General features: G+C 43.2%; 1 protein-coding gene across 1 annotated transcript in view; it reads left to right on the forward strand.

The window, feature by feature from the left end:
- HACD3 (3-hydroxyacyl-CoA dehydratase 3) overlaps nucleotides 1-19,977 on the forward strand; it is a 48,078-nt gene that overhangs the window by 17,824 nt on the left and 10,277 nt on the right. The window contains 6 exon segments of the mRNA NM_001266546.1: nucleotides 4,382-4,424; nucleotides 7,353-7,426; nucleotides 9,205-9,369; nucleotides 11,158-11,209; nucleotides 15,553-15,663; nucleotides 17,297-17,424. Coding sequence (NP_001253475.1) covers nucleotides 4,382-4,424; nucleotides 7,353-7,426; nucleotides 9,205-9,369; nucleotides 11,158-11,209; nucleotides 15,553-15,663; nucleotides 17,297-17,424 — 573 coding nt within the window.

Consider the following 19,977-nt stretch of genomic DNA (forward strand, 5'->3'; position numbering starts at 1 on the left):
TGTACCAAAATTCCAGACTCCTAGAAGGAAAGTTGATATTCACCATAAATCACATTGTTTGTAGTCACAGTTTAGGCACATTGAACCACCCTTATTAGTTAGGGGGTGGAGGAAGGCTGAGTTTCTCGATAGATGTCAGCCAAAGGCTGATCTTGGAAGCAGGCACTTTTAAAGACTGCAGCCTCAAGACTGCTATATTAACTCTTCTGCACACATACTAATCACACAGATGGGAAGATAAATACTAATGATTTGAATGAGAAAGGAAACTCTTGTCCAAAGAGTTAGATAGCAGATAGTTTATTGTGAACTCTTTGTAGTTCTGCCAGAGATTCTGAAAATGGGATGAATTGACTTCAGTTCACTAAACAATTATTGAGGCATTAGGTATATAGAGATGAATAAGACACAGTCCCTGCCATCAAAGAACTCAGGTCAAGAGGGGCAGTTAAACGATCAACAATGATTATGGAACAGTGTGGTAAGTATTATAGTAAAGGTGAATACAAAGTAGGAAGGAAGCTGTTGATTCTGATGTTAGGGTGAGGAGGAGGGAAGAGGAATTAACATTTGACCTGAACTTTGAAAGAGAAGTAGTGTTCAGCAGGCATGGAAACTTAGATGGGCACTCTAGTCAGAGGAAGAAAAGCAACCGGAATATGAATTCTTACTAGTTGCCAGGCTCTGTGTGTGCAATTATAATTTAATCCTTACAACAGACTTGTGATGTAAGTGATTTTATTGTTATTTTTAAAATGATGGCTGGGCATGGTGCCTCATGCCTGTAATCCCAGCAGTTTGGTAGGCTGAGGTGGAGGATTGCTTGAGACCAGGAGTTCGGGACCAGCCTGGGCAACATAGTGAGACTTGTGTCTGTGAAAAATTTTAAAAAGATATTAGCCAGGCATGGTGATGTGGACCTGTAGTCCCAGATATTTGAGAGGCTAAGGTGGGAGGATCCTTGAGCCTGGGAGGTGGAGGCTGCCGTGAGCCGAGATTGCACCACTGCACTCCAGCCCTGGGTGACAGAGGGAGATTCTGTCTCAAAAACAAAAACAAAAACAAAAAAAAGAGAGACAGTTGCTGTGAATTTGAGTTTTCTTATTCCCTTTTCCGTATTCACTCCTTTTTTGAGACAGAGTCTTAGTCTGTCACCCAGGTTGGAATGCTGTGGTGCAATAAAAGCTCACTGCTGCTTCGACCTCCTCAGCTCAAGTTATCCTTCCAGCTTAGCCTCCCAAGTAGCTGGGACCACAGGCATGTGCCACCACACCTGGCTATTTTTTTTATTTTTGTAGAGACAGGGTCTGTGTTGTTCAGGCTAGTCTTGAACTCCTGGGGTCAAGTGATCCTCTTGCCTAGGCCTCCCGAAGTGTGGGGATTATAGGCATGAGCTACCTTGCCCAGCCACTCTCTTTCTCTTTTTTATTTTTTAAAAGAATTAGAGACAGGATCTGACTACTTGCTATGTTCCCCTAGCTGCATTCGAACCCCTGGGTTCAAGTGATACTCCCACTTCAGCCTCCTGAGTAGCTGGGACTGTAGGTGCGTAGTACCAGGCCTGGCTATTCACTCCTCTTCTTATAAGCAAAAGCACAGTTTCTTTTCTAGTAAGAGATGGACTAGGTTGTGTAGATTGAGCTTTCTATTAAAAACAACGGAAAGTATTGAATAAAAATGTCTTAAAAACATCAAAAAGTTAACGAGGTAGAAATGAAATTGGGAACTCAGAGAGATAAGCTGAACACGGAAACTGCTTTTGCCTTGCGAACATTTGCTCAACTAAGTGAATTTGAACTTTGGTTTTGACAGCCCGACAGGTCGCAGGTGATAGAAGTAAAGTCAAAACCCGGCCTGGTGCGGTGGCTCACACCTGTAATCCCAGCACTTTGGGAGGCCGAGGTGGGCGGATCACAATGTCAGGAGTGTGAGACCAGTCTGGCCAATATGGTGTAATCCCATCTCTACTGAAAATAAATAAATAAATAAATAAATAAATTAGCCAGGTGTGGTGGTGCACGCCTGTAATCCCAGCTACTTGAGAGGCTGAAGCAGAAGAATTGCTTGAGCCCAGGAGGCGGAGGTTGCAGTGAGCCTGGGGAACAGAGTGAGACTCCATCTCAAAAAAAAAAAAAAAAAAGGTTATATGCATCTAGTAACGTTGCCTCAATCATATCTAAATTAACAGACGTACAAGGAGAAATAGACAAATTTATGATAGTGTGATTTCCCAGTGATTGATAGAGCTAGAAGACAAAATTCAGTAAGGATATAGATTATGTGAACAAATAATTAACAGTAAACCTAATGGACATATAAAGAATATGGCCCCAACAACTCCAGAATACACATTCTTTTAATGTACTGAGAGTGTTTACTAAAGTTGACTATATACTGCTTCCTAAACAAGTCTCCATACATTTGACAGGACTGAAATTACACAGAGAATGTTCTTTGATCCCAGTGCAATTGAGATAGAAGTTAATAACATAAGGATAACTAGAAAATTGGAAATTGAAAATTAAGAAATCCGTCTCAACCCATGAAAAAACGATAATGGAAATTAGGGATGTGAATGGAAAATACTGTAATCAAAGCTTGAGAGCAGCCAAAGTCGGATTTGGTAGGAAATTTATATTCTTAGATGATTATCTTAGAAAAAAAATAGTCCGAAAATTAATGACCTTTGAATCTCCATTTCAAGAAGTTAGAAAAAAAAAATAGCAAATTCTCCGAAAGAAATTGAAGGAAGGAAAGAATAAAGATAAGAATAGACATAGAAAGCAGAGGTGGAGAAAATCAATAAAAAGCTAAAAGTTCTTGAAAGATAATTAAAATTGCTAGACATATTGACAAGATTAAGACACAAACCGTATCAGTAATGAAGAAGAAGACATAACCATGAAAGCTACAGACATTTAAAAGCTAAGAGAATATTAGGCCCTGCACGGTGGCACACGCCTGTACTCCTAGCTACTTGGGAGGCTGAGGCAGAAGAATTGCTTGAACCCGGGAGGTGGAGATTGCAGTTAGCCGAGACTGAGTCATTGCACTCCAGCCTGGGTGACTTTTTCAAAAAAAGGAAAGAAAATTTTAAAACAAGTTCATATCAGATAAAATGGATAAATTCCAAGAAATAGAGACAGTTTCTATAAAAGAGATAGAAAACCTGGATAGCCTCGTAAGCATTAAATACACGGATTCAATAGTCAAAAGTCTTCCCACATGGAAACCTGCAGGTCTAAATGGCTTCACCTGGAAGTTCTACCAAGCATTTAAAGAAATAATTGCAGTTAATTATTTGTTAATCTGTTGCTACATAGCAAAACACCCAATATATAGTGGCTTAAAGCAACAATAATCAATTATTGTCTCTCACAGTTTCTGTGGGTTAGGACTTCAGGAGGGGCTCTGTTGGGTTGTTCTGGCTTGGAATCTCATGAGGTTGTGGTCAGATGACAGCTGTAGTTGAGGAGCACAGAAAGCTAAGCCCACAGAAGAAAAACAAACACCATGACACTGGGAACGAGCTGCCTCTTGCTTATTAACCTTGAGCTGGAAGTAGGAGGTGAGTTGTTTCTCATCCACTGGAAAAAGTGTTAAGTAGTTTCATTTTAAATTGTGATGCTAAACTGAAGGTGTGTAGCAACTTCTGGGAATCAGTGAGCAGTTTGGAGAATTTTGACCTCTCCCGAGTCTTGTTTCCTTTGGAGGTTAAGAGAGTCTGGAGCCTCTAAGTTAGAGACACAGGCGCAGCGTGTTTCATTTTCATTGACCACCTGCAATCCTCTGCCCTTTCCTCCACTTGTCGGAATTAATTTATCATTCAGGTTGCAGTACAGGTCTCACCTTTTGTGGAGCTTTTCCCCACCACTCGATTCCTGTTATGCTCTCTCTCTCTCTCTCAACTCTGCTAACACTTACTACCTTTTACCACCTTTTTCGTCTTGACCATATGTTTCTTGATAACTATTTCATATCTTCTCACAGAAAGTGCCTCATCTGTCCCACTGGAACCTCTCTCTGTTCTACAGCTCAGGGATTGAGTCCTGGAGATCTGTGTATTCCCCTGTCATTATCTCACATAGCACCTTGCATGATCGGCCATTCTCAGAATGGAGTAATTCAGTGCTTGACTGTTTGCACAGTTAGAGCAGGTTAGGGTCCTTCTTGGCAGGAGTCTGCAGTCTTAGATAGGTACAGACAGACATAGAGAAAGCCTACACAGATGTGAATAAATGACTAAATATATTTGTGGGGGAGGCACAGAGTAGGAGGCTGAGTCCTCATGGGAGAAGTATGAGGGGAAGAAGCCCCTTGTTTAATCTCATTTTTTCTCTTCATTAAAATGCCTTCTTACATCCTTGGTCTCTTTTCACAGAACCCTGCCATCAGCATCACTGAAAATGTGCTGCATTTCAAAGGTCAGTATCCCAGCAAATGCTCCCATCTCTATACACAGTTAAGGAGGTGTGGTGGTGGTTTCCCTTTTTTTAAAAAAAAATGTATTTGTTTTATCGATTTTTTGCTGATGTTCACTCCTTTGATCCTCATGAAGTAAGCTAAATTGTTTTGAAATATATGATTAGAAAAGTCAAAGAATTGGTTTAAAATCCTGTTTCCCCCATGGAGAGGCAGTAGATACAGTGAAGAAAAAAAAAAAAAAGAATCCTGGGTTAGAAATCAGGAGGCTTGTCTTCTAGCTCTAATTCTGCCACTGTCTTGGACAAGTTATTGACTTTTCTGGACCTACACAATGAAGATGCTGGGTTTTAGTCTGTGTTTCTCAAACTCGAGGACCCGTAGACACCTAAGAATGTTTCCACAGGACTCTCAAGGGCTCATGGACCTGAGATTGAGAAACACGTGAAGAATTAAATATGGTCACTTTAAGTGACATTTGGCTCACTGCAGCTGTGAACACAGACACACATACAGCTACTGATTGCATGGCAGTACTTGATTATGAAGTGGCCCTCTAGATGATCCAGAATATGCTGCTTTTTTTTTTTTTTTTTTTTTTAAAAAGAGGCAGGGCGCGGTGGCTCAAGCCTGTAATCCCAGCACTTTGGGAGGCCGAGACGGGCGGATCACGAGGTCAGGAGATCGAGACCATCCTGGGTAACACAGTGAAACCCCGTCTCTACTAAAAATACAAAAACTTAGCCGGGCGAGGTGGCAGGCGCCTGTAGTCCCAGCTACTCGGGAGGCTGAGGCAGGAGAATGGCGTGAACCCGGGAGGCGGAGCTTGCAGTGAGCTGAGATCCGGCCACTGCACTCCAGCCTGGGTGACAGAGCGAGACTCCGTCTCAAAAAAAAAAAAAAAAAAAAGATTATTATGAAAACAAAAAATAGAAATGTTATTTATTTATTTTGAGATTGAGTCTTGTTCTATCACCCAGGCTGGAGTGCAGTGGCACAGTCTTGGCTCACTGCAACCTCCGTCTCCTGTCTGAGTAGCTAGGATTACAGGCACCTGCCACCACGCCCAGCTAATTTTTGTATTTTTAGTAGAGACAGGGTTTCACCATGTTGTCCAGGCTGGTCTTGAACTCCTGACCTCAAGTGATCTACTCGCCTTGGCCTCTCAAAGTGCTGGGATTACAGGTGTGAGCCACTGTGCCTGTTTTTTTTTGTTGTTGTTGTTGTTTGTTTTGTTTTTTTAAAAAATATTTTTCTTTTTAAACATTTTTAAAAATAATAATTATTTATTACACCATTCCTAAGAAATTTTCTTGATGAGACTTTGTGGCTCCCTGATACTAGATTTGCAGACCAGTTTGAGAAACACTACATTCTAGATGATGTCTCAGAGGCCTTTTCAACTCTGACAGTTTCTGATTCTATGAATCTGCCTCCGTCTCCCTTCTCCTCAGTCCATCAGCAGATTTACTGCTGTACTGAAGAGGGTGGGATCTGCATTCACTGTCACCCAGTGGGGTAGGATTCTCCCTGTTCCAATTCCTGGGATTATTGGAGCATGAAGAGTTTCTGCTTTATGTGAAATTCCATCTACCGTAATATACTTGCATGAAAGTACAGCCTGGCATTTGTATCTGCTTTTCAGGATGAGAGTAGTTACCACTCAGCTCAGGTTTTTTGGGAATTATATACATTTACATGAAAGTTAAAGTGATAAAAGCATATCTTGCCACTTAGACCTTATATACTGTGCTACCTTAAGGAATTTATGGTCATAGAGAATAATTGCTACCTATGGCGAATATTAGGCAGGTTATTAGTCTACATATGGTCACATAAGGGCTGAGAGTCCCAGAAGGGAACCAAATGGTAAATGAATCAGAGAGGAGAGTAGAAGGGAGGTCCAGCAGTCACTGGCACCTAGGCATGGTGCCAGCTTGAATTGGAGAAAGGAGCCATGTCAAGGCATAGGGATGAGGCACTGGCCAACTCAGTTCCCTCCTAGTTCCACCTGTCCTTCATAAGCTACAAAAGCTTGTATTTCTTTTTCCTTGTTCCATTTGGGATGTACTAAAGGAGGAGTCAGCTTCTCCCTTCATTCTCTCTCCCTGGTTGGGAGGTTTTAGATTCAGAGCTGTCCAAGACAATCCAGCATTTCCATGTGCCCTGCAACTTTCCTTAACCACAGTGAAGATGATACACCCACCAATTTTTGTCTGCTCTAGATTTACAGCCAAAGTAATTGTGAAAGTTAAATTTATATCTGTGTGGCCCCTTTGGCATTGCTTTCTCTGTTCTTTTTCCTGCCTGTTATTTGTACGGGGTATCATCAGGGTCACAGTGGAAAATTGGGTAAATACTCCGAAACTGACATCAGAGAACATATGGAGATAAACTTGCATCAAAGATTTGACCTATCTAGCTGTTGGAGAGCTCTGCTCACAAGCCCCCACACATTTTAACAGGACACATTAAGATTTGCAGACTACATTGCTTCTCAGCCTTTTGGCTACGATCGAGTGTAATATTCTTGCTGGGCATGGTGGCTCATGCCTGTAATCCCAGCACTTTGGGAGGCTGAGGCGGGTGGATCACTTGAGGTCAGGAGATTGAGACCATCCTGGCTAACATGGTGAAACCCTGTCTACTAAAAACACAAAAAATTAGCCGGGCATGGTGGGTGGTGTAGTCCCAGCTACTTGGGAGGCTGAGGAAGGAGAATGGCATGAACCCGGGAGGCAGAGCTTGCAGTGAGCTGAGATTGCGCCACTGCACTTCAGCCTGGGTGACAGAGTGAGACTCTGTCTCAAAAAAAAAAAAAAAAAAAAAAAAAAAATGTTCGCATACTTAGGAAAGAACTGCACCAAGCTGGCTTTTGGATGGCCTCGCTCTGCTCAAGTTTGCAATAACCCACATTTCTTTCTTTATAGCTCAAGGACATGGTGCCAAAGGAGACAATGTCTATGAATTTCACCTGGAGTTCTTAGACCTTGTGAAGCCAGAGGTATGTTCTTTCCTTTCTCACTTCCCTTCCCATTTTAGGAAATGAATACCAGTAGTTTAGTGAAATGGGGAGCAGGGTTTGTGGAGAGAAGAAGATAAAACCAAAGGGGAATAATAGAGTTCTCTTATTTGGAACAGAGCCCAGGTTTTAGCTGCAGAGGAATGGGAAAGTCAGAGACCCCGTGTTGAATCTGGGCCCCGCCATTTATTAGTGGTGTGATCTTGAACAAGTCTCTTCACTTCTTCGAGTTCCAGTTTTCTCATGTGTTAAATGAAATTCTGGACTAAGTGATCTCCAGGGTTCCTTCCAGCTCTGATATTCTCTGGTTTTAGTGATGGCAGAGGAGTATGGCACCTGTTGAGAACAGAGTTACATAGGGTAGTTGAAGCCCCCACCAAGGGTTACTTTCATGTGACTTTGCCATAGGTGCAGGTGAGAAAAATAGAAATCAAAAAGGGCAAAGGCAGCTGGTCTTCAGAAAGAATACTGCAGATATCATCGAAGCTTCTCCTCCCTTAGAGCCTGAGGAAACTTCTCTCACAAGCAGGGAGAGAATCCAATAGATGGGGTATTTCGGTTTCTGGAATTACACTTAGCTCTGGGGACTTGAGCTTCTTGATTTTCCTGCACAGGTGCTCAGTTGTTTTGAGAAAGCATTAATAATAACCAGTGGTATAGTGGGCAGAGAACCTGTCATGGAGCTTCCTTTGGAGACAAGGGAGAGGCCATGTAGACAAACAATGAGCTGGAATGGCCTATAAGAATTTGAGTTTAGTTGGGAAGACTCCCCAGATTGACCCCTGTGAAAAAGTCTGTAACTGATCCAATACAGTTCTGACCTTGATGCAGGTGTTTCTAAAACAAGGGTCTGCTGAGCCAGGACAGTCATTTTCATGGGAGGAAAATGTATAAGCTGAGGGTGATTGGATGCAGTACCCTTGAGAGGGTGATTGGACGTAGTACCTTGCATGATGTGGCTGTGGCAGGAGGTTCATGCTAGTTCCCTCCAGCCTAACCAGGAATTATTTGCCTTTCTCATCCTGATATCCTCCTGTGTCATTCACTGGGGGAATCAGAGAAGGACGTTATGTTCTTACCAGTTCTCCATGCCAGCCCTTGGTCTAGATCAACCTTTTTGGTACCAGGGTCCAGTTTTGTGGAAGGCACTTTTTTCACAGATGGTGGGGTGGGGATGGTTTCAGGGTGATTCAAATGCATTACCTTTATTGTGCACTTGATTTCTGTTATTATTACATTGTAATATATAATGAAATAATTATACAACTCATCATAATGTAGAATCAGTGAGAGCCCTGAGCTTGTTTTCCTGCAACTAGATGGTCCCATCTGGGGGTGATGGGAGACAGTGACAGATGATCAGGTGTTAGAGTCTCATAAAGAGTGAGCAACCTAGATTCCTTGCATGCACAATTCACAATAGAGTTTGCGCTCCTATGTGAATTTTATGCCAATGCTGATCTGACAGGAGGCAGGGCTCAGGAGGTAATGCAAGTGATGGGGAGCGAGTGTAAATACAGATGAAGTTTTGCTCACTTGCCCACGGCTCAGCTCCTCCTGTGTGGCCCCATTCCCAACAGGCCATGGACCAATACAGGAGTTGGAGACCCCTGGTCTAGATGTTCCCTTTGCATCAGGACTTGCAGGACCAGAGAAAGAAGAATAAACATATCCTGCAGTTTCTCTGTACAGCGCCCCTGGCATAGTGCTGCTTCAGGGAACGGAAGAGGGCATTCTTACATTTTCACTTTCTCTCCTAGCCTGTTTACAAACTGACCCAGAGGCAGGTAAACATTACGGTACAGAAGAAAGTGAGTCAGTGGTGGGAGAGACTCACGAAGCAAGAAAAGCGACCACTGTTTTTGGCCCCTGACTTTGATCGTTGGCTGGATGAATCTGATGCGGAAATGGAGCTCAGAGCTAAGGTTAGTAAGGATCCTAGGATCTAGTCATTGAGGACAAATCATGGGGAACCCACGTCATTCGGGCCACTGCAGATACCTCTCAGGGTCTGAAAGAATAGCGACAAAGTTACAAATTCATTTAAAGACCTGGTGACGTGATTTTCAAGAAGTATTCGCTATGTATTTTGTAGACTGTCCCTCAGTTGAAATCTGTCTGATGTTTCTCTTACAACTAGACTAAGGTGACAGATATTGAGAAGACCACAGAGGTAAAGTGCAGTTCTTACCACATCATATCAAAAGTACATACGGCCGGACGCGGTGGCTCACGCCTGTGATCCCAGCACTTTGGGAGGCTGAGGCAGACGGATCACAAGGTCAGGAGATCGAGACCATCCTGGCTAGCACAGTGAAACCCTGTCTCTAGTAAAAATACAAAAAATTAGCCAGGTGTGGTGATGCACGCCTGTAGTCCCAGCTGCTCAGGAGGCTGAGGCAGGAGAATGGCGTGAACCCGGGAGGCGGAGCTTGCAGTGAGCCGAGATCGCACCACTGTACTCCAGCCTGGGCAACAGAGTGAGACTCTGTCTCAAAAAAAAAAAAAAAGAGTACATACTATCAACATGACACATCACTGTTGATATTAACCATGGATCAGCTGGCTTGAGGTGACGCTTATCAGGTTTCTCCACTATAAGGTTATTTTCCTCTTGCCACTCCTTGGAAGGAAGTCACTATGTGTAGCGTACATTTAAGGAGCAGGGAGTCATGCTTCCTTTCCTTTAGATGGAGTATCTACATAATTATTTGGAATTCTTCTGCATGGGAGAATAATTATGCATGTCTGTTGTCTCCTATTTATTTATTCAATCATTTATTTATATCATGTGGGTACATGGTATTTATTTTATACTCTGAGTTACAAACTAATATTATTTATTTCGTTGCTCAAATTCTTCCAGCTTTGGCACTAACTGGCCTTTGGTTATGTCCTCATCCTGCCCATCTTTCATTTGGCTTTTGTATCTTTTTGAGAAAGCGCTATCATTATGGGACTGTTTTTTTTTTTTTTTTTTTTTTTTTGAGCACTTCCTTACTTTCTGGCACTATAAGCTGCTCCAGGCTTATCTTGTATGTACGTTTCCTGCTTCAGCCCTGGAACAGCCATTTCTTCAAGGAGCTCTGTTCTTATTGTAGAATAGTATCGGAAAGCAAGATCTGCGTGCCAGGTATGCTCATTGCTACCAGGTTGCCATTGCTTTTAGGTTGTCTTCACTGGCAGAACAAGAAAATATATGTTTGGATACTAACCCATGCATACACATACACCTGTAAATATTTCTGTATGGATCTATCTGTATCTCTATTAAGCTAAACATGAGTTCATACTGATGTTGGAAACATGATCTTAGCTTCTGGAAAAATTATACTAAAAATCTAGAAATCTTGAAAAATAAAATAGCAGTCTACTTCCTGCCTTAAACTTCTGTTTTATTTCTCTGACTGCAACAGATCTTCTCGATGTCCTTTCCAGCTTTAAGATTCCAAGGTCACTTGTCAGTTTGGAAGCCAGATGATTGGGTTAATTTTGTGAACAATGGATGGGCATCCTGTGATGCTAATGCCACTTAGTAAGGAGGGGTCAGGCGTTTGGCCCTATGACCTAGAATATTTTTCCCAATGATGGCACTTACCCCAACCGGAGGAGGTGGCTTTGAGGAAGTCAGATTACTCAGCCAGCATATGGACTTTTGCAAGCATCTGGGAATTCTAACTTGTGTTCTTGGAAAACTTTTGTCTAAATTCTAGGAAGAAGAGCGCCTAAATAAACTCCGACTGGAAAGCGAAGGCTCTCCTGAAAGTAAGTTGCGCTGCTGCCATGGTAGTTACCAGTTAACTTGTGCTAGTGTTGGAGGTATGGATAATTGTGATGTGGCTGGAGAGCTAATGATTTCATCCCAGTGAGCTGTGTGGGTGAGTTTATGAAAAACCCTTTAGGTCCAGTGCTTAAGGTCTGCAGCACCCACGTCAGAATCCTTACCTTTAATGTTTCCTTTGTGTTTTGGGTGTTATTTCGTGAGTACACCAAGGCTAGTATAACAGAATAAAAGAACTCCTGGACTGGCCTTATGGCAGATGGCAAACAAATCCTGCAGAGACTTGTGGAAATGATTGCGTGGGTCCAAGGCTGCACTCCTTCAGCCTGGTGTTTTTCTCCCAGCTGAAATCTCAAAGGCTGTATGATACGTAAGTGTGGTTGTCAGCCTGAAAGATGGAGAGTATTCTGTATAGTCCTGCTATTCATTAACCTTTAACAAATCAATTTCTGTTTCCATCTAACCACTTTAAGCAGGAAGCTCTGTAAGTGTATTATCTTCTGGGTGATGTAGTTAGATTAAATTCAGCAGCTATCTGTTAAAGTCATGCTGTGTGGCAAGCATTGTGCTGGGCCTTTGACTGAGAGCCAGAGGGATCCATTGTAGCGCCCGTACTCAACAGGGCTTACAGTCTTAGTGGGAGAACTTCAGGTCTAGGTAAAACTACCTCTGAAAAACAGAATGAAATAAGTGCTCCTTATTTGTTCTAAGTTGAAATTTTTCAGATTTTAGTGGTACTTATCTAGCATGCCATAAATAAGTGAGGGGAAAGTTTTGGAGCAGTAGTTTTCAAACTGTGTTCCATAGTACCCCAGGGGGTTCCCAGAGATGCTTTGGAGGAGTAGATCACACAAACAGGTCTACCTCAGTCAGAGCAACTCTCTTTTGAGTTTTATTTGTTGGCATTCTGAATAAGGTTTCTTTTGAGAAGGAATTTTAAAAAAGATTTGAATAGCCACTACCTTAGGGGAATATTATTTTAGGAAAGCTGAGGAGGGGAGAGGATCAGTGGAGGCAAAGAATAACAACATAAAAAAGCCACTTTGAGATTTCAATTAATTTTTTGGTGTTTTAAAGGGATAAACTTCAAAAATAGATAAAAATTCTAATATATGGATTTTTTTGGGTGTTAGGTAAAGCTTTAACTGTTTTATCTAAATTCATAAAGTTTTCTGAACAAGGAAGTTCTTTATGGTACGGAAGTGTAATAGATTTTTGTAGTTTTGAAGAAGAAACTTTTTTTTTTTTTTGTTGAGACAGAGTCTCGCTTTGTCGCCCAGACTGGAGTGCAGTGGCCGGATCTCAGCTCACTGCAAGCCCCGCCTCCCGGGTTCACGCCATTCTCCTGCCTCAGCCTCCTGAGTAGCTGGGACTACAGACGCCCGCCACCTCGCCCGGCTAGGTTTTTTTTTGTATTTTTTAGTAGAGACGGGGTTTCACCGTGTTAGCCAGGATGGTCTCGATCTCCTGACCTTGTGATCCGCCCGTCTCGGCCTCCCAAAGTGCTGGGATTACAGGCTTGAGCCACCGCGCCCGGCCGAAGAAGAAACTTTTAATTAGCTAAATGTTGCTGGAAGTCTGACATTTTTTGGAGTCTTAGGATAAGGCTGTGTTTTTTTTTTTTTTTTTTTTTTTTTTTTGAGACAGGGTCTTGCTATGCTGTCCAGGCTGATCTTGAGATCCTGGGCTCAAGTGATCGTTCTACCTCAGCCTCCCGAGTAGCTGGGATTACAGGCATGTGCCACTGTGCCTGGCTTAGGCTGCTTTTGATTGACCACATTATTAAATGTGATTATTTGAGGACCAACCAGATGTCTTTGCAGAATATCTGTATCCTAGGAATAAATATATAGCAGCAAAATCTGAACACCACAGATCTTCTCTGAAGAACTGTCCTTTTCTTTACCCTACTCCTTTGACTCAACCATGACTCTGTCAAAGCTCCTTGTTTCTTCCTTTACTCTGTAATTGGCTGTATCTTCATGAATCTTAGGCTGCAGACAAACTTAATGTCCTTTTTTTTCCTGCTTGTTGGTTTGAAATTGTCCTCCTTTGGTTATGTCCTCAGTCTGCCCATCTTTCAAAGCTCAGATCAGGCCAAGTATGGTGGCTCATGCCTGTAATCCCAGCACTTTGGGAGACTGAGATGGGAGGATCTTTTAGTCCAGGAGTTCGAGATCAGCCTGGGCAACGTAGCAAGACTGTGTGTCTACAAAATATGATGGAATATAAAATTAGCAGGGTGTGGTGGCACAGACCTGTAGACCTAACTACTTGGGAGGTCAGGTGGGAGGATGGGTTGACCCCAGGAGGTCAGGGCTGCAGAGAGCTATGGTCCCACCACTGCATTCTAACCTGGGCAACAGAGTGAGATGCTGTCTCAAAAAAAAAAAAAAAGCCCAGATTAGATACCAGCTTTATCCATGTAGACTAGCTTGATGCCCACTTCTCCAGCCTAATGTCATTTTTTCACCTTGAAAGTTTCACAAGGCATTACTTGTCACTCCCCACCTGGTATTACAGTTTTTAGATTGTAAGCTCTGGGGGCAGCCTTGAACTACCTTTGTATCCCAGTAGTTCTTCTCACAGTACCTTGCACATTGTAGGTATTCAGTTAATGCTTGGTTGAATGAATATATAACCAAATATCAGAATTGGTTTTTTCATTTACTGTATCTATCTCTGTAAGCTAGTTTGACCTCAGTGACCTTAAAGAAATTCCAGAAAAGAAAAAACTATGGATTATATTAAGATGACTGGAGGGTCAGGCATGGTGGCTCATGCCTGTAATCCCAGCACTTTGAGAGGCCAAGGTGGGCAGATCACCTGAGGTCAGGAGTTTAAGACCACCCTGGCCAACATAATGAAACCCTGTCTCTGCTAAAATACAAAAATTAGCCGGGCATGGTGGTGGGTGCCTGTAATTCCAGCTACTCGGGAGGCTGCGGCAGGAGAATTGCTTGAACTTGGGAGTGCCACTGCACTCCAACCTGGGTGACAGAGCAAGACTCCATCTCAAAAATAACTAACTAAATAAAAAATAACTGGAGCAGGAGCTGAGGAAATCTTTTTCCTTTTTGTAATGTCTCTTCAGATGGCCATTTTTTTTGGCCAGGTGTTATGGAAAAAATACAACACTACAACACTCAGCTGCTTTTTCCTATTTTCTTACTCAACAACAATCAACACAGAAGACTTCTGTGACCAAGTGTGTGGGTTTTTTCCACCCACACAGCAAGCAAGCAATGAGTTCTGCAGCAGACACCAGCTGAGTGCCCTCTGATTCAATTCCGACACTATTTACCTAGAGATAGCATCAGATTCCCACAGATGAAGGGCTCAGTCTCTAAGACACCCTCTTGCCCCAGCCTGTCCCGAGTCTGGGCCTCCAGAACTTGTGACCAATAAGCTGTAAATTACGGTTCCCACAACCCGCTCTGGGGTTTGATTGATTTGCTAGCGTGGCTCCACAGAACTCAGGGAAACAAGGTTGTTGGTTTATTGTAAGGGATATTATGAAGGATACAGATGAAGAGATTAGGAGGAAGTATGGAGGAAGTGGCGTGGAGCTTCCATGCCCTCCCCAGGTGTGCCACCCTCCAGGAACCTCCATGTGTTTAGCTGTCTGGAAGCTGACCAAACCCTGTCCCCTTGGGCCTTTTATGGAGACTTCATCTGATAGGCATGACTGAAGCATGTTGCACTGTGTTGAAATGTGATTAGAAAAAAAGGGTCTGACCTAAACCCCACAAGGCCTGTCTGTCCAGATTCTTCTCAGCCCCTCTGTGCAGTGTTCCCTCCTCCAGAGTATGAAGCAAGACCCTCTCTGGAATGAGGGTCTTAGGACCCACATTCAGATTAGAGTCATGCCTTGGGCAGCTGAAAGGAAGGCAGGGAAAGTCATAGAGGAAGATTCTGTTTTCTGAGGCCTAAAGTGTCCCAACATTATAACAAAAAACTATAACAAGGGCTGTGGGAGTTATGAGCCAGAAACTGTGGATGAAAACCTATATATACATGTACACATATCATAATATCACACCAGGGGTAATATTTTTTTCTTGGGTTTGTTATGTCTGTATACCTATTCTTCAAGGCTGGGACAGGAAGTCCTGCTGAAAATACACGCTGGAGAGCAATGTTCCTTCTATGTTTCTCTGTGGGAGTAGGAGCCCAGACTGGTGAGGACCAGGACCAGATATTTGTGTGGGAGCTTAGGAGCATTCAAGAAGGAAAAAGGATTGAAGTCATCCAGATATGCCTCATACATCTCTCTTCTGCTGGGACTATTGCTTTTAATAGCTTACTGCTTTGCTTTGCTTTACAGCTCTTACAAACTTACGGAAGGGATACCTGTTTATGTATAATCTTGTGCAGTTCTTGGGATTTTCCTGGATCTTTGTCAACCTGACTGTGCGATTCTGCATCTTGGGAAAAGGCAAGTAAGAAATTTTTGGATTAATTTTCCCTTTCTCAGTAGTTTGGCCCAGTATTCACTCTCTGCCTTTGATGTTAATAATAACCGCTGCATTTGTGCAGCACCCTCTACTTTTTGTTGTGCTTTCATAGCTCTTATTTCCCATGACCTTGTGAAATAAGCTGACTGGTATTCTTTCCATTTAACAGGTAATAAAAATATAGGCCTAGAGATGGTCAAAAATGGTTCACATCCATAGCTAGCCAGAGCCACATCTTGGGCTAGAATCCTTTTGTATGTTCACTAACAACTAAATAAATTGATGTGATACTTCCAGTGCCAAAGTTATGCAAGGCCAAAAGTGTTCTCACCCTTTTGGAGCCTAAATAGGTTCTAAAATGAACTATTCTAAAACAGAATAAAAAGAGTATCATAAATATATTAGTTCTTCTTTTTTTTTTTTGTTCTTTTTTGAGACGGAGTCTCACTCTTTCGCTCAGGCTCGAGTGCAGTGTCGCGATCTCGGCTCACTGCAAGCTCCACCTCCCGGGTTCACGCCATTCTCCTGCCTCAGCCTCCTGAGTAGCTGGGACTACAGGCGCCCACCACCACGCCCGGCTAACTTTTTTTTTTTTTGTATTTTTCGTGGAGACAGGGTTTCACCATGTTAGCCAGGATAGTCTTGATCTCCTGACTTTGTGATCTGTCCACCTCGGCCTCCCAAAGTGCTGGTATTACAGGTGTAAGCCACTGCACCGGGCCCAATTCTTCTTAATTTATGTGTTTAACAGGATTCTGGCTTTGACCAGTGGCATTCCATTGGTAAATGCCAATGGGAAATTTTTGAGAATTTGGTCTAAAGTATTCTGAAACTTTATTTGATGAATAAATAGGTAATAAAATTTAGGAGAAGAAAGAGTAATGGGAGAGGATTTTTCTACCTGATAATGAAAGTATGGACCAGGTGTAATAGCTCATGCCTGTAATCCCAGCACTTTAAGAGGCCGACATGGGAGGATCTCTTGAACCCAGGAGGTTGAAGCTGCAGTAAGCCATGATCATGACACTGTACTATAGACTGGGTGATGGAGCAAGACCTTGACTCTTAAAAAAATGAGACAGGTGGCCAGGCGTGGTGGCTCACGCCTGTAATCCCAGCACTTTGGGAGGCTGAGGTGGGCGGATCATGAGGTCAAGAGATCGAGACCATCCTGGTCAACATGGTGAAAACCCTGTCTCTACTAAAAGTACAAAAATTAGCTGGGTGTGGTGGTGGGCGCCTGTAATCCCAGCTACTCAGGAAGCTAAGGCAGGAGAATCACTTGAACCCGGGAGGTGGAGGTTGCAGTGAGCTGAGATTGCACCACTACACTCCAGCCTGGCGACAGAGTGAGACTCCATCTCAAAAAAAAAAAAAAAAGAGAAAGGCATATAAGGTGTACGTGTTAACTTTCTGGTAACTGGTAGAGCTTACTGTTCATGACCCCAGTGGCCTGCACCCTTCCTGCTTAGTTAAGTAAGAAACTCGAATCTGACTGGATGTTTGTTATTCCTTTCCTATAGTTATTTTCATGAAAGGAGTGAGGTAGTTTGAGAAATAGTTCTGTTGGAATTTACCAACTGATTCACCCTTAACGTATATTTTTGCCCATAGAGTCCTTTTATGACACATTCCATACTGTGGCTGACATGATGTATTTCTGCCAGATGCTGGCAGTTGTGGAAACTATCAATGCAGCAATTGGAGTCACTACGTCACCAGTGCTGCCTTCTCTGATCCAGGTATTGAATAGTTGAGCTAAAGGGTAGGTAATGGAAGGTCCCATTATTTGTCTAGTAGGTATGTGGATTAGTCCATTTTCATGCTGCTCGTAAAGAAATACCCGAGACTGGGCAATTTACGAAAGAAAGAGGTTTAATTGGCTTATAGTTCCATGTGGCTGGGAAGGTCTCACAATCATGGTGGAGGGCGAAAGGCACCTCTTACATGGTGGCGGCAAGAGAGAATAAGGAAGAAGCAAAAGCGGAAACCCCTGGTAAACCCATCAGATCTTGTGAGACTTATTCACTATCACAAGAATAACATGGGAAAGACTGGCCCCCATGATTCAATTACCACCCCTTAGGTCCCTCCCACAACACATGGGAATCCTGGGAAATACAATTCAAGTTAAGATTTGAATGGGGACACAGCCAAACCATATCATTCCACCCCCGGCCCCTCCAAATCTCATGCTCTCACATTTCAAAACCAATCATGCCTTCTCACCAGTCCCCCAAAGTCTTATTTCAGCATTAACCCCAAAGTCCACAGTCCAAAGTCTCATCTGAGACAAGGCAAGTCCCTTCTGCCTTTGAGACTGTAAAATCAAAGCACACTAGTTACTTCCTAGACACAAGGGGAGTACTGGCATTGGGTAAATACAGCCGTTCCAAATGGGAGAAATTGGCCAAAATGAAGGGGTTACAGTGCCATGCAAGTCTGAAATCCAGTGGGGCAATCAAACTTTAAAGCTCCAAAATGATCTCCTTTGACTCCAGGTCTCACATCCAGGTCACACTGATGCAAGAGATGGGTTCCCATGGTCTTAGGCAGCTCTGCCCCTGTGACTTTGCAGGGAGCAGCCTCCCTCCCGGCTGCTTTCACAGGCTGGCATTGAGTGTCTGTGGCTTTTCCAGGTGCATGGTGCAAGTTGTCAGTGGATCTACCATTCTGGGGTCTGGAGGATGGCGGTTCTCTTCTCACAGCTCCACTAGGCGGTGCCCCAGTAGGGACTCTGTGTAGGGGCTCCAACCCCATATTTCCCTTCCTCACTGCCCTAGCAGAGGTTCTCCATGAGGGCCCCGTCCCTGCAGCAAACTTTTGCCTGGGCATCCAGGCGTTTCCATACATCTTCTGAAATCTAGGCAGAGGTTCCCAAACCTCAATTCTTGACTTCTCTGCACGTACAGGCTCACCACCATGTGGAAGCTGCCGGAGCTTGGGGCTTGCACCCTCTGAAGCCACAGCCTGAGCTGTACATTGGCCCCTCTCAGCCAAGGCTAGAGCAGCTAGGACACAGGGCACCAAATCCCTAGGTTGCACACAGCATGGGGACCCTGGGCCTGCAAGGGATGGGAGGGACTGCCGTGAAGGGCTCTGACATGGCCTGGTTACATTTACCCCATGGTCTTGGGGATTACATTAGGCTCCTTGCTACCTATGCAAATTTCTGCAGCCGGCTTGAGCTTCTCCTCAAAAAATGGGTTTTTCTTTTCTACTGAATCATCAGGCTGCAAATTTTCCAAACTTTTATGTTCCTGTTTCTCTTTTAAAATGGAATGCTTTTAACAGTACCCAGGTCACCTCTTGAATGCTTTTCTGCTTAGAAATTTCTCCTGCCAGATACCCTAAATCATCTCTCTCAAGTTCAGAATTCTGCAGATCTCTAGGGCAGGGGCCAAATGCTGCCAGTCTCTTTGCTAAAATATAACAAGAGTCACCTTTGCTTCCAAGAAGTTCTTCATCTCCATCTGAGACTACCTCAGCCTGGACTTTATTGTTCATATCACTATCAGCATTTTTGTCAAAGCCTTTCAATAAATCTCTATGAGGTTCCAAACTTACCCACATTTTCCTGTCTTCTTCTGAGCCCTCCAAACTGTTCCAACCTCTGTCTGTTACCCAGTTCCAAAGTCACTTCCACATTTTTGGGTATCTTTTCAGCAACATCCAACTTTACTGGTACCAATTTACTGTATTAGTCCGTTTTCCCACTGCTGATAAAGACATACCTGAGACCAGGCAATTTACAAAAGAAAGAGGTTTAATTGGATTTACAGTTCCATGTGGCTGGGGAAGGTCTCACAATCATGGTGCAGGGCAAAAGGCACTTCTTACATGGCGGTGGCAAGAGAGAATGAGGAAGAAACAAAAGCGGAAACCCCTGATAAGCCCACCAGATCTCGTGAGATTTATTCACTAACATGAGAATAGCACAGGAAAGACTGGCCCCTATGATTCATTTACCTCCCCCTGGGTCCCTCCCACAACATGTGGGAATTCTGGGAGATACAATTCAAGTTGACATTTGAACAGGGACACAGCCAAAACATATCTGTATGTTACATTTTGCTAAGAAGTCTCAATTAGTAAAAACACCTATTTGTACAGGAATAGCATTATTTTACCTGAAGAAGAAAGAACATTTAAAACCTCAGGGATATTTATCAAAGTAGACTTTTACTATTTCTGGTCTATTTCATTTTTTATAATATCCTCATGAAATAACAAAGTTATAAATAGCTTTAAGACTAGGGAAATTCGACTCTTAGGCAGGAGCTGAAAAACCTACC

Source organism: Macaca mulatta, chromosome 7 (assembly GCF_049350105.2).
Source record: "Macaca mulatta isolate MMU2019108-1 chromosome 7, T2T-MMU8v2.0, whole genome shotgun sequence".
Taxonomy (NCBI): Eukaryota; Metazoa; Chordata; class Mammalia; order Primates; family Cercopithecidae; genus Macaca; species Macaca mulatta.